At 48.7% G+C, this 12,501-nt stretch overlaps 1 protein-coding gene across 3 annotated transcripts; it reads right to left on the bottom strand.

The window, feature by feature from the left end:
• Window positions 1–208: 208 nt before the first annotated feature.
• zhx3 (zinc fingers and homeoboxes 3) lies at window positions 209–11,470 on the bottom strand. 3 transcript variants are annotated; one of them, XM_037276693.1, is made up of 7 exons: window positions 11,009–11,470; window positions 4,759–5,649; window positions 4,533–4,619; window positions 3,019–4,443; window positions 1,566–2,237; window positions 609–861; window positions 209–529 (listed from the first exon to the last, which is right to left on the bottom strand). In XM_037276693.1, the coding sequence occupies exons 2-7, from the start codon at window positions 5,494–5,496 to the stop codon at window positions 519–521; spliced, it is 3,186 nt and encodes a 1,061-aa protein (XP_037132588.1). In that variant the 5' UTR covers window positions 5,497–5,649; window positions 11,009–11,470; the 3' UTR covers window positions 209–518. The 3 variants fall into 3 exon arrangements, with proteins under 3 accessions (XP_037132588.1, XP_037132604.1, XP_037132596.1); XM_037276709.1 differs by having other exon boundaries at window positions 4,533–4,604; XM_037276701.1 differs by lacking the exon at window positions 11,009–11,470 and adding an exon at window positions 6,065–6,434.
• Window positions 11,471–12,501: the final 1,031 nt, after the last annotated feature.

The following is a 12,501-nucleotide window of genomic DNA, read 5'->3' as shown; positions in this document are numbered from 1 at the left end:
CACCACCTGTCAGTTATTGTGTCGTTGTTGTCTTCTGAGAAGGAAGCATCCCATCCTTTATACGTGTATATACAATGTACCAATGAACGGACAAAAATCAGGAAAATAACTTCAGTGCTTCATTTCTCATTCAGATATTCTGAAGAGTCCATCTTGCACTTCTTTGTCGGTTGCCAGTTGAGTCTGGAGTAAGCTAGCGCAAGACGGCTTTTTTTTTTTAAGGCTTCAGGAAACCCATCCATCAGCAAAGCAAATTATGGCGAAAGCTCTTCAGTATCTGTAGAACCCCACCACACTTATTTTTTTAATTCTACCATCACTTTTTCTTCCACTACTACCTAAACAGCCAATAAGGGACATGATGCACAGCAAATCTTAAGAAGGGGCATGAAGAAAACAAAAGGGTCAGGGTGGGCTGCAGGGCTATAGGTTTCTGTGTCCATCTTGCGTAGCGGCTGAGGTCACATCCACACGCCATTTTCAAAGCCCATTTCCGTTCGGTTATCTTGCCGCGTTGGTCAATCTGCTCCTGTAGTGAGTCAAACAGTAAAAAATGACCATTAGAGTGTAACTACATTTCATCTTACATTTCAAGACACACAAACTACCTTTAGTAGTCTTGTGAGTGTTGCCCTCCCCTGCTTGGCCGCAGAGCGATTGCTCAATTTTCTCGTTACTTCCTCTCGGGTGCGGCTCCAAAGGGGAGGGGCCTAGTGGCGGCGGCGGCGGCTCAGCTGCTGCTACGCCTGCTGCGGGTTTTGAAGTAGACACTCGTTCTGGTCGAGCTCCAGATTCCTTGGTGGCCAACCAGTGTCTCACCAGATCTGTTGTCAAACCGGTCACCTTTGCCAGTTCCTGCAACTGCAGCCGGAGAGACCAGTGTTCAACGCTGCACATTTCACTCAACATTTGCACAATAAAATCACATGCAAATGAATCAATTCAATGCAACTTGGCACAGAAACAGACACACTTTCTCTCCTGAAGTACAGAAGTGTTGGAAGAGATTTACAATTACCTTTACCCTAGAATCTGAATTCATAGATTTGTTTCTGAATATATTTTATCATGCTAAATCAACTTTATGGAGGTTGAAGTTAAAATGCTGATTGTTTTCCTCCATTCACTCATCTTGGAGCATTCCTGCTCATTCCTCCTGTTGAAGCAGCAGCCCCGCCCAATCCAAGAATACGCCTGAGTCCCCCACTGTGCCATGTCATCATAATGTGAAGAGCCACCAGCGTAAACACACCCCCAGTTTCTCAGAGCAGCTGTCCCTGCAACTTGAGTTGATATGTGGTTGTTTTGATTTTGGTGTCACATTTTATCCTTTTGACAAATCCCCCGTAGTGTGCTCAACTATTACTCATTGTCTTTGGTTCATTGATTTTCTACGTATATAGTTTTGAGATCTCCTACTGTGTGGGCGGTCACTAAACACATCTGTGTGAGTACAGCAGAGGCAGGGTTTAACCGAACCAGGCATCTTAGTTCTGGATTAGATAACTAACTACCAAAATGACTCCTATTTCAGAAGAAACTTTGACCCACTCGCTAACTCATACCTGCGACTCTTCCTGGCCGCCGCAGCTGTCGAGGTGGGCCTGAAGGAAACGCTCATTATCCTGGTGGAGGTCCTCGTCCAGGGCCGTGTTCTGGTACGCCTCCAACCACTTGAGCTGGCTGTTCTTCTGCATGTAGCGACAGTCCCCGAACCAGCGCACCACATCGGGCCGGGGCAGCCCCGTGCCCGAGATGAGCTCGTCGTACTGAGCGGCGCTGGGCCACTGGGTTCGCGCGTACACTCGCTTGAGCAGGTGCAACTGCTCGGCCGTCTTCTTCCCTCGCAGAACGGCCCCTTTGACGGCGGGCGTTGGCGCCGGGTTCATAGACAGGCTGGATTGAGTGCTCGCCCCGTGGCCGTCCGCCACCTCGTCCTCGGGTTTGCCGTTGGCTTCGGTCACCTTAAGCATCTTTAGATTGATCTTAATCGGGTTGACTTTGAGTTCGCCTGAAATGTCGTCGTTTAGTCCCTCATCCCCGTTGGCTTCCGCCCCAGCGCCCGACGCCCGCGCCGTCTCCTCTTTCCGTCTTTCAGACGCCGCTGCTTTCTTCCTCCTCTCGGTGAACCAATTGTGTATCTCCCTTCTGGTCATCTTTGTCTCACTTCGCAATCGGTCCACTTCTTCTCCTGACGGTTCGGCAGCCTGAGCGAAGCTGGCCTCCAGCGCTTTGATCTGAACAAAAAACATCAGGCAAGAACAGTGACAACTCATTCAATGCCATTGATTAGCAGTTTTACCAAACGATTTTCTCTCTCTCTTATAGTTTAACCAACTGGGTTTTGTGTTTTATGATTGAATGCCGTAGAGCAGGGGTCGACGATCAATTAATTCAGGACAAGACGCTCGTCCCGGTCACATGACATGTTTCCCCAGTCGAGCTGGCAAAGTTAGTAAAAATGATTTTTATTTTGAAAAATATAAAAACATTTTGGGGATTCTCTCCCAATGACATCCGTCGGTGCACCTGTGCCTCCTGACACAGGTGAATTCTGGTCAAGATGCTCGTCCCGGTCCCGTCCCGAAGCTAGCAAAAAAGAGATGTTTGGAAAGAGGAAAAGGCCCAATGTGGAGACAGAAGAAGAGGCTACAACTTCCAGGGAAAAGAAAGCTGGATTAAAATCAAGGCAGAATATCCCGAGATCGCCACGAAAGCACTGAAAACCCAGCTTCCCTTTCCAACGGGATTTTTGGCGGTTACAGCGACCAAAACAAAGCTACGGAGCAGATACTTCATGGTGAGTTTTATTTTTATGCGCTTTGTATTCGTTTTTATGCCAGTCGTATCATCTTATTTAATCGTATTTATATATTTATTATAAATGTATTATTTATTTATTTATAAATTTCAGAATTTACAGATTCATAACGCTAAAACTGTACATCTAGAAATGTTCCTGTGTTGAGCAGTGTAATCTGTATCGGTATTTTCTTTGTTTTGTGGCCATGCGCTCACCTGGTGGGGTTCTCTCTCCTTGTAGCGGACAATGGTGAAATCAGGAGATGGTGACCTGGGCAGTTTACGCGAGGGCGTGGAAGGGGATGTGGGAGTGTGCGTTGACGTCGGGCTCAGAGGAGCAGAACTGTGCTGCGGCGTTTTAGCGCCGCCATTTTCAGACAGATCGATCGGCCCAGGGCTGCCCTCATCACCGGCTGCTGCCCCGCTCCCTGACGACGACTTGTTTGGCCCACCCGGGCCGGAGCGCGGGCCCTTGAGGTTACGGAGATGGTAGCGTCTATCGCTGAACCACTTGCGGACTTCGCGCACCGTCAGTCCTGTCAGTGAGATGAGGCGGTCCACCTCCTCCTGGTCGGGATAGGCATTGTTCAGAAAACTGTCCTTAAGAGTGCCTAGCTGCTCCTGGGACTTCTTGCCCTTGCAAAAGCCAGGGTCCAGAAAGGTGTTGATACCGCGAGAGCCGCCTGCCACGGGAGACGGCGACGAGGATTTGGAGGAGGGCGAGGAGGCTTCGTCCATTTTGAAGGAGTTGCTCGTGCTCGGATCCGCGTCATCCGCACCGGCGTCAGTTTTGTTCCCGCCACTGCCTGTGTTTTTGCTCTTTTGCCCGTTGCTGTCGTTTGTGCTGCTGCTGCCGTTCGAAGACTTGCTGTCTGCGCCGACTTTGGTGTGATATGCACTTTTACTGACGTCGCTTTTGCTCTTGCCGTTGCTGTGGCATTTCACATTGCCACTGCTCACCTTTGCATTGCCATGATTATTACTACCTAGAGTGAGGTTAATGACACTAGCTTGAGTGTTGCTGCTAATGACGTTGCTCGCAGACGCTCCTCCACTCCTGCTGCTCTTACTGCTGCCAATGACGTTGGTTCCCGAACTGCCGCTGGCCACCGAGCCCACCAACATGCCAGCGCCCTTGTCGGCCACAGGGGCCGCAGCGGGCCGGGCTTGCATCGTAGGCCGGGCCGCTGCCTGAGGCTTGGGTGTGACAGCCAGCGCCACAGGGGTACCGTTGACCTGAATGCCGTTGGCCATCATGGGCTGCGTGACGATGACCCCGCCTTGACTAATGAGAGACCCCTGCAGGATTTGAGGGATCCCAGTGGCCCCCAGGACCGTGATGGTGTGCGGAGCCTGACTCTGTGGCTGATTGTGTGCGCTAGTGGAAGCTGTTTGTATGACGGTGTTAAACATTTTCCTCCTGGCCTCCTCAATCTCCTCAGGAGACCAGCTGATGCCTTGTTTAAGTCGTTGCGCTGTGAACCAGATCTTGATCTGCTCCTCTGGGAACTTGGTGACCACAGTCAGGTAGCAGAGCTCCGCCTTTGTGGGATACGGGAATTTGCTGAAAGAGGTCTTCAAAAAGGAGGAGGAGTCCATGGAGGCATTATAGGTGGGTATGCTGCTCAAAGGAATCATCACCTGGATGGGAACAGTCGAGAACGTGAACACAAGGCTTGCATGCAGACTGGCGTCCATGTTTAATGAACTAGAATTGAAACGAGCATTACTTTGGGGAGATTCTTAGAAGATGAGGCATCAGTGGAAACTGCGGTCAAAGATGACTGGTGAAGGCCTTTGTTCTGAACAGAGAGCACCTATAAATACATTGGATTAGTGGTGCAACAAATAAACCACAGCAAGTCATCGTTTAGAGACCTTGTTCAACTTCACTTAAAAGTGTCCAAATCTTTGGAATTTCAGTGTTTAACCAGTAGCTATTCTGAGTGAACCAACCTGTGCGATGGGGGTCTTGAGCACCGGTAACGCTCCAGACCCATTGACGATCTGAATGGCTGAGGGGAGTGTGACCTTGGTTGCTCCATTGTTGTGGACAACTGTGGGCACGTGAGCGCCTTGGGCCACTGTGACAGTCTCCTTTTTCTCAGGCTCCTTGGAGCCAGATAAGGAGTGCGCATCCGACGAAGGCTGGGACATTACAATCCGTTTGAGCTCCGATTTGCCCTTCAGCATCTTCATGATTGGGGTTTTGGTAATGGAAATCTCATTATCTTTGCCTTCATCTGACCCGGTTGCTATTGTCTGCTCCACCACTGCCCTCCTATCCCTCCTTCTCAGCTGCAGAGGGCAATTGAAGGTGCTGGGGTGAATCCTGGCATTATGAAGGGCAAGGCCTTCGAATTTAAGCGCCGAAAAACCGCAGTTCACGCAGAGGAAGCTCGGGTCTGAACGGAATTCCGGGTGCCCGGCGTACACGTGGTCTAAGAACAAATTAAGGTCATAGGTTTCAAAGTGGCAAGGCTTGCAGATGTATGTCCCCGCGTCGTCTACGACAGGGTCTGCTGTCTCTAGTTTGGGCGAGAGCGCCAGGTCCGGCGGGCTGCGCCTGCCGCTGCCTCCGGAAATCGCAGTTTGCCGCTGGAGAACCGGAATGTCCGCTTCGACGTCCTCAAAGTGCCGTATGATCTTGCTGGGGATCATACAAGGTATTGTGGACTTCCTTTTGCTGGCCATGGTGTGGCCACACGGCGGGGAGCGTCACTCAAATAACTGCCGGTGGGGGTGTGATCGGGAGGATGGGTCGTTGCTGGCAGCCTATAGGCCGGGCGTGGAGGGAGGGACAGCGCGCAGCACGTCCGTACGTCTACTTGGAACTTTCATGGTAGCCTGGAGGGGAAATGTGGAGATCACAAAACATTTGGGTGGTTACATTGAACGAAAAACACAACTAGCATAGCAACTTGTTCAGGAGGGTTGCTCGCGTGCATTAAGTAGATAAGCTTAATCGTAAAAACAAGCGGAGGATACTAGCAATTAACGTGATGGCTTTCTCTACACTAAAAACAATCCAACCTCCAAAGGGAAGCTCATTAAAGTGGATTTTTCCAACAACTCGACTTCTTCACCAAAGCGGGATTGCTCTCGTTTGACCCACTCCTTCCCCTCCCCCGTGCCGCTATGTCTCACTTCCCCACGATCGTGACCCCACCACCCTTTCCACTCCCCCATTTAGAGAGAGAAAAAAAAAAAAAAAGAGCCCTTGCACATCTTGACAAATATTGGGACAACCGCCACCGCTCACCTTACGGCTCTACTCGTCAACTGTCGTTTGGGAACATCCCTCAGCTTGCTGGTGGTTTTGTTGCTACAACTGAGTGAATATTTTCCTCCATATCCGAGGCTTCCTGGGAGGAGTTTCACCATCCCTCCTTCCCTCCCCCAGGCGAGGCACTGGGCAGAGGTGACCCAAAATCCTTCTCAAGTAAGAATTATGTCACCTTAAAATAATATGACTCCAATAAACGTAAAAAGTAGTCCTCGTAATAATTACTTGAGCAAGGGTTACTATTAAAAAAAAACAAGAATTGTGTTAACTGGTGACTAAACTGATTAATTTTTAAATAGAGCACAAATGTCAAATAGGCAAGGTTATGCAAGAGTATACACAAATTGAAATATGTGCAGCGTTTTGACTCGGGGTGCTATGTGATTTGTCATTTAAGTAAATGTAGCTGGTTACTACCCACCTCTGGCAAAGTACCAGAAGATGGTTCTGAGACAATGGCTCACCAATTTGAGTGGTAAATTCAAAAGCCTCTCCAAGTCCCGCCCCTTATTACACAAGGCACACTTGCTGATAGATATGACAAATCAAAACATTGGCCATTTCACAAACCTGTCCTTCTCCAAACACCGTCAAGGCCTTCCTTCTGTCTTTCTCTTGCTGCCACAAAGTAAACACGGCAAGAGAAAGGTCATGGTAGGTTAATTTCAGACACGAATTAACGATCACTCCGCAGGGACGCTACTCTTTAACACGCCAACATCAGTTCCCTTCATTGAAATGCTAAAACGTTGGTTCACACCGCTTGAGAACAGAATTGGCTTCCATTTGATAAGAACCCGACAATTTCTTCCCCCATGACTTTAGCCATTAGCCGCCACATTGTGCGGAACTTGAGGGAGCGAACTGGCAACTGAGATTTGGTTGCGTCGAAGGAACGTGACCCCTTCGAGCATCCCCGGGGCAGAGTCCCTACTCTTGTCTTGGGCTGTTCCGCACCCCTCCTACTACCCTGCCATTCACTTCTGCATCAGGGGGCACCGCGCTGCCAAGGCGGACTGGTCACATGACCGTAACAAAGGCTTCTGGGTGGACAGTCTCGGTCATCCATTACGCGACTGTGTCGGGTGGGACCAGCGCGAGCGAACCATGGGGGATGGGGAGCCGCTTTGGGGTGTTAACTGTCGTGGAGGAAGCGCCGAGGTGTTTCACAGAGGAATTTTGCCTACCCGATACCCCCCTCCAACCGCCGCACCCTGCCCACCCCCGCTCTTCGACGCCCCTTTCTTACTCCAAACTACAATCATGCAGGACTCCACCCAACTTCGCCACCTCACCCCCCCTCCTTTCCCTCCTCGCTGTTCTTGCTCAGACTGGAATATTCCAAGCCAAGAAGCTCCTCAGTCGGAGGACATAAACTAAAGTTTGTCTTCACACGCATATTTTTAGATGAAGTAAATGTATTTGGGGGGGTTTAACGTCGTATAAAATCCAGTGCAATGAGCAGAGCTACAAAATTGTGCCGCAAAGATTTGCTTAATTAGGGCTCGCGCTATAGGCCTCAGTCAGGTGAGGATACAAACAAAGCAATATGCAGGCTGCGCTATGAACAACCCCCCCCCCTCAGCCGGCCTGTTGACTCATGGAGTATGAACGCAACGTCATCAAATTGGACGTCACAAGTGGCAATGGCGTCTTTGGGTCTGAGTGGCAGCATTTGCATGTGTGGCTTTCCTGTGCGATTTTGAAAGAAGCCATGGGGAGGTGGGGGGGGTCGGCTGGGAGAGCAAGGCCGCATATGTGCTCACGTTCGTATGCGTGTAGGGTGCGGGGGTGGCTGCCTGCGTGCCAGTGAGTGCGTGTGAAGCTTGTTTACGAAGCTTGCGAGTCGGCTCGTTTTCCTGCGGGTGAGATTCGCAGTTCTGCCTGTGACACAAAGAAATCTTTTTCTCCTGCTGGTCATTCAACACCCATTTGGTGGTTCCGCACAACGTGACCTCTTTTCATCCCTCGGCCTGACTTTTGCGCAGGCCTCGGCCGGTCCACAAAGTATAAGCCAATTATAGCACACGCTACTCGAAAGGCGGCGGCACGGAAGGGCCACGAAAATACCCGTCACTAAGCAGCGGACACACTCGTGCTGATGACATCGCTGTGCTTACGAGATGTCCTATGTATGCTGTTTGCTTGTTTACTCGCTTTCAAGCTTCCTCGCTTGTCCTTTTACGTCACTCGGATACCCCCCACCCCATCCGCCTCCATTTCCCTTCTGGCCCTCCCTTCTTTCCCAGTGTTCCTCCCCCTCCTCCTTCTCGTAGCATGCTTGGCCGAAGGAGACAGGTCGGCAGCGCCACTGGTGTGTTACTGTCCCCATGGCAACCACCTCCTACCCCTTCACCCCAACCACTAGCACTACCCACTGGCAGTTCAGGCACACAAAATGTGTGTGTGTGAACCACGCACACAGGCAAATTCATTGTGGCTACCAAAGTTTGTTTTCTTTGAAGCCGCATTTAGAGCATCCTTGGATTGCTCTTATTTTAGTACTGTTTCCCAGATAGGTGTGGTCGCCAGGTTAAGTTTTTGGCCGGAGATGATACTGACTCTTCCTGATGACCACATGCCTCAGTGCCCTGCCTTGGTTACGTCTCACTCTCTTCCCGTGTGGAACGAATAAAGTTTCTATCTATCTTTGGGCTTGGTCTTCAGTGAACTAAGTTGCACTGAAGAGAAAAAAAAAAAGAGCTAAAGCCCAGTTTATTTAATTTCCTTTGTTTATCAACTTAAGAGTTCTTTACAGTCTCTGAGAGATTTGCTTTATTCGCCCATGATTCCAGCTCAACATTGGCAACTGTGAAACACTCAGTTTCCTACTGGGCGAGTCTATCCTCTCTGAGCGACACTCAGGTCACAGAGCAGATGGCTGTGTGGGCTGCAAAGGGCTGCAGTGCTGTGGCCTCTGTCAGGGCGTGCAGAACTGGGCTGCTGAATAGAGAGTGACACAGAGTGAGCGAGGGAGAGAGAGGAAAAATGGCGTCGCATCGTGCTCTGCGCTGTCCAACCTAAAATGGCTGACATCGCACACGGGTTGCTAACCAGCCGAGCAGAACGCAGGCTGCCGCCACTGACCCAAACCTGCTTGCGTCGGATGTGGGAGTGAATCAGCACGCTCTTGGCAAGACTGTAAAAAAGCTCTTGACAAGCAGTTGATGCCGAGCTGGTTTTCAACTCGGTAGAGAAATATGCGAAAACATTGTCGGCATGACAGTGGGGAGGGAACGTGACGTCACTGAAAGAATGGCACCGTGAGCTTGACTTCCTTGTCGAAGCCTTGAGTGAAGACTGAGGGTACAATTCAAACAGACATATCTCTCATTCACTCATCCTCTGCAAGGTGAAATCCGAAGTCCACAAAGTGTGGAAAGAGTTGTAAGTATTTGATGGAGTTGCGGCTAAAGAAAACTCTGCAAGCTCGAGGTACATCTGTGTTGTCGTACATATGCTGGTTTGGGCCTTCACAGCACTACAATCTGATTCCAACATTGAGTCATAGGCACTAATGTCGCCGTGGGTGAACCTTTAAATTCCCCAGAGTCACACAGTCATGACAACATATGATTCATCAACGAGCCAGCATGCTAACTTATCGTTGACTCCGGGGCATCACAATCAAGCCGCTTGGACTTAAACATAAAACAAGAAGCAAAAGGTGATGATTAAAAAAAAAAAGGCACAAGATAATAAGATTATTTGCAAAACATTTCAAAGGAGCCGCTGTTTGTTATTCTGATTAGAAGAATCGCAAAGGGTAATATTAATAATTATAAACCATGTTAATAAAAAGTCAAGTTTGGAGATAAAAGGAGCACACGGTAAGACGGCAATTTGCAAAACCTTTAAAAAAGGCAACTATGCATGTCACTCCAATTGGAAAACTTAAATGATTTTTCCTAGTACAGTACACACAAAAGGGCAACGATTTCTATAGTGTGGTAGGAGTACTGCCGGCTTTCTCTAGTGGTGTGCCAAAGACTCATTTAAAACACAAAATATAATCAATGACAGTGGAACTTGTAGATATGAGATGTGTACATAACATTTAAGCTTTCTCTAAAGTTAAGTTGTATTCAAAAGAAATTTATGTGCAATAAATTTTAACTGAATCGTTATGTCGTATTTGTTTCTTTTCCTGTTGATCGTATAACCAGCATTTGTTTGCTCGCCATTTTTGTGTTTGCGATCGGGAAGATTCTCTATTCAAACACTCATTAGGCAGCACAACAATACAATTCAGTGGGTGATGTCACAAGAAAACTGGATCTATATTCAAGTGTTGGCTTATTTGTATATATCACAGTGGCTTACAGTAATAAATATCCAAGTTCAATTTGTACAAATACAACTTCTGCCATTTTCACCGAGGAACACTCAAGTATTTTTGGAGGTTGTGTATCAAAAGCCTATTTACAAAACTTTTAATGAGTGTCATTAAACTGGGACAATTTTACTCATAGTATATTTTAGGTTAGAATAATTAAATCTGTTGGAAATTATACAGTGTTCCCTATTATCACCCTGCATCATAATAATAATAATAATATTAAATCTGAAATGGAATGGGAGCAGCCGAATGGGAACGTCATCGCCATCACACATTTCCCATTACGATGCGTGTTCATCCTCCTTCCGCTCAACTTAGGCAGGCGGAGTGAGTCCCAACTTCGTGGACCCGACGATGATACGCGTACTGGAACCTTCGTACTCGCAGCACAGAGTGGGGAGAAAAAATATCGAAAGACAAAAGTCCTCAGCTCTCGAACAACCCTCTCCACCCACCCCCCGTCGGCTGTCGCCATTTTAAGCAGGCGACGTACGGTGCAGCTGGCCGGAGAAGGTGGACGCGAAGTTGAGCGAAGGCTGAACCGGCAATAGAAGAAATGCAGATCGGGAAGCGGCACTCACCTCACGTTGTCGGCGCACGTCGTTGAGGCAAACAAAACACACACCCTAAAAAGTTTTCAATGGTAGCAGCTCAGCGGAACCAACACACCGACGGCAGGTCGGCGCCTCATTGATGGTAACTTGCAGGAGGAAGCTGCCCCGTCCATCGGCCGATCGTCAAGACGCGTGGAGCCCCGTCGCTCGCGCCCGCGACCCTGCTTCGTTCGGTTCGAGCTTGTTGTTTTATTTCGAGTGGTTCCAGTGTGTGAGCAGCCAATGGAGGGAAGGAAAATACGGCGGACGTCGAGAGGGAAGAGGCGAGCACGTGACACGCATACGTCACTGACGGTGGAGTTGGCGTGAGAGCGTGAAGAGGCGAAGAGCCCCAGTGAGAGGAAGCGGCGCCCTGCTGTCAATCGAACCCACATACATCGGACTTGTCGAGGCCCAACGTACCGGCACTGTTCAACTGCATGAAGTACGGCTAAAATGACCATGAACTCACCTGTCTCTCCAGGTGACCTCTCTTAAAGACACAAGCCCATACCAGTCGTACTTTCTTCATTCAGTTGGCAATCAAAAACGCAAAAGTCTATTTGCGTTTCAATCAAGCACAAGAACCACTCATTAAAGTTTCGCCTGCACCAGGGGTGTCAACATTTGCAGCCTGCCATCAAATTTGGCATGTCACACTTCAAGTTTTCCAACCTACCAAATTTGGGACAGTTGTTTTTTTATTTCGATTTTGCACTGCTTCTGTAACATTTGCTGTCCCAATTATGTTTTTAAATATATTTGTATTGTTTAAAATTGTCTTCAAAGACCTTTACAAGTTATTTAAGTGCTTCAAATTCTATTTTGAGGAGTTTGAACGTTCTCCCTGAGACCGCATGGGTTTCCTCCGGGTTCTCCAGTTTCCTCCCACGTTCCAAAAACATGCATGGTAGGCCAATTGACCACTCCAATTTGTCCAATCCTACCAGACAAAGACTGCTGTAATAGGCAATGGAATACTCGCAGGGTGGGTGGAGTGGATTAGGTAAGTAGGTTAGGGAAGTCATCATTGGGATGGACGAACGAATGGGATGAATGGATAATTGCACATCCACTACAGTAGGGGGCACTATTCATTGAGTCACATAATCTGTCTAAATTCAAAGGCTGAATTTGAAGTAACTTCTGCTGTACCTTGGCTGCATGTTGGTGTTCAAATTCACGCGGCCTTCAAATCCGGCCTTCGTTTCCATGGAGATGTACCCAGATTTTGGATTACACTTTTGTAGCCTACGTTGCTTGGCTCTTCTGCTCCGCTCCTCTTTGACACGTCTTTTCCCCCAGCCTATCAAATTGCTGCCATCTTGCAGCGGTATAAAAGACAGGCAAGAGAGAGTCGCTAGCCCTGTTCAAATTCACCACGGTTTAGGGTAAGGGGGCTCAAGTCTGGTCTTTGAGAGTCCCTATCCACAAATCACACAGAGAGGAAAATACTGGTCTGAGGAAAAATCACAAGCGCT

This window comes from Syngnathus acus, chromosome 2 (genome assembly GCF_901709675.1).
Source record: "Syngnathus acus chromosome 2, fSynAcu1.2, whole genome shotgun sequence".
NCBI classification, from domain to species: domain Eukaryota; kingdom Metazoa; phylum Chordata; class Actinopteri; order Syngnathiformes; family Syngnathidae; genus Syngnathus; species Syngnathus acus.
This window is presented reverse-complemented; position numbering and strand designations above follow the sequence as displayed.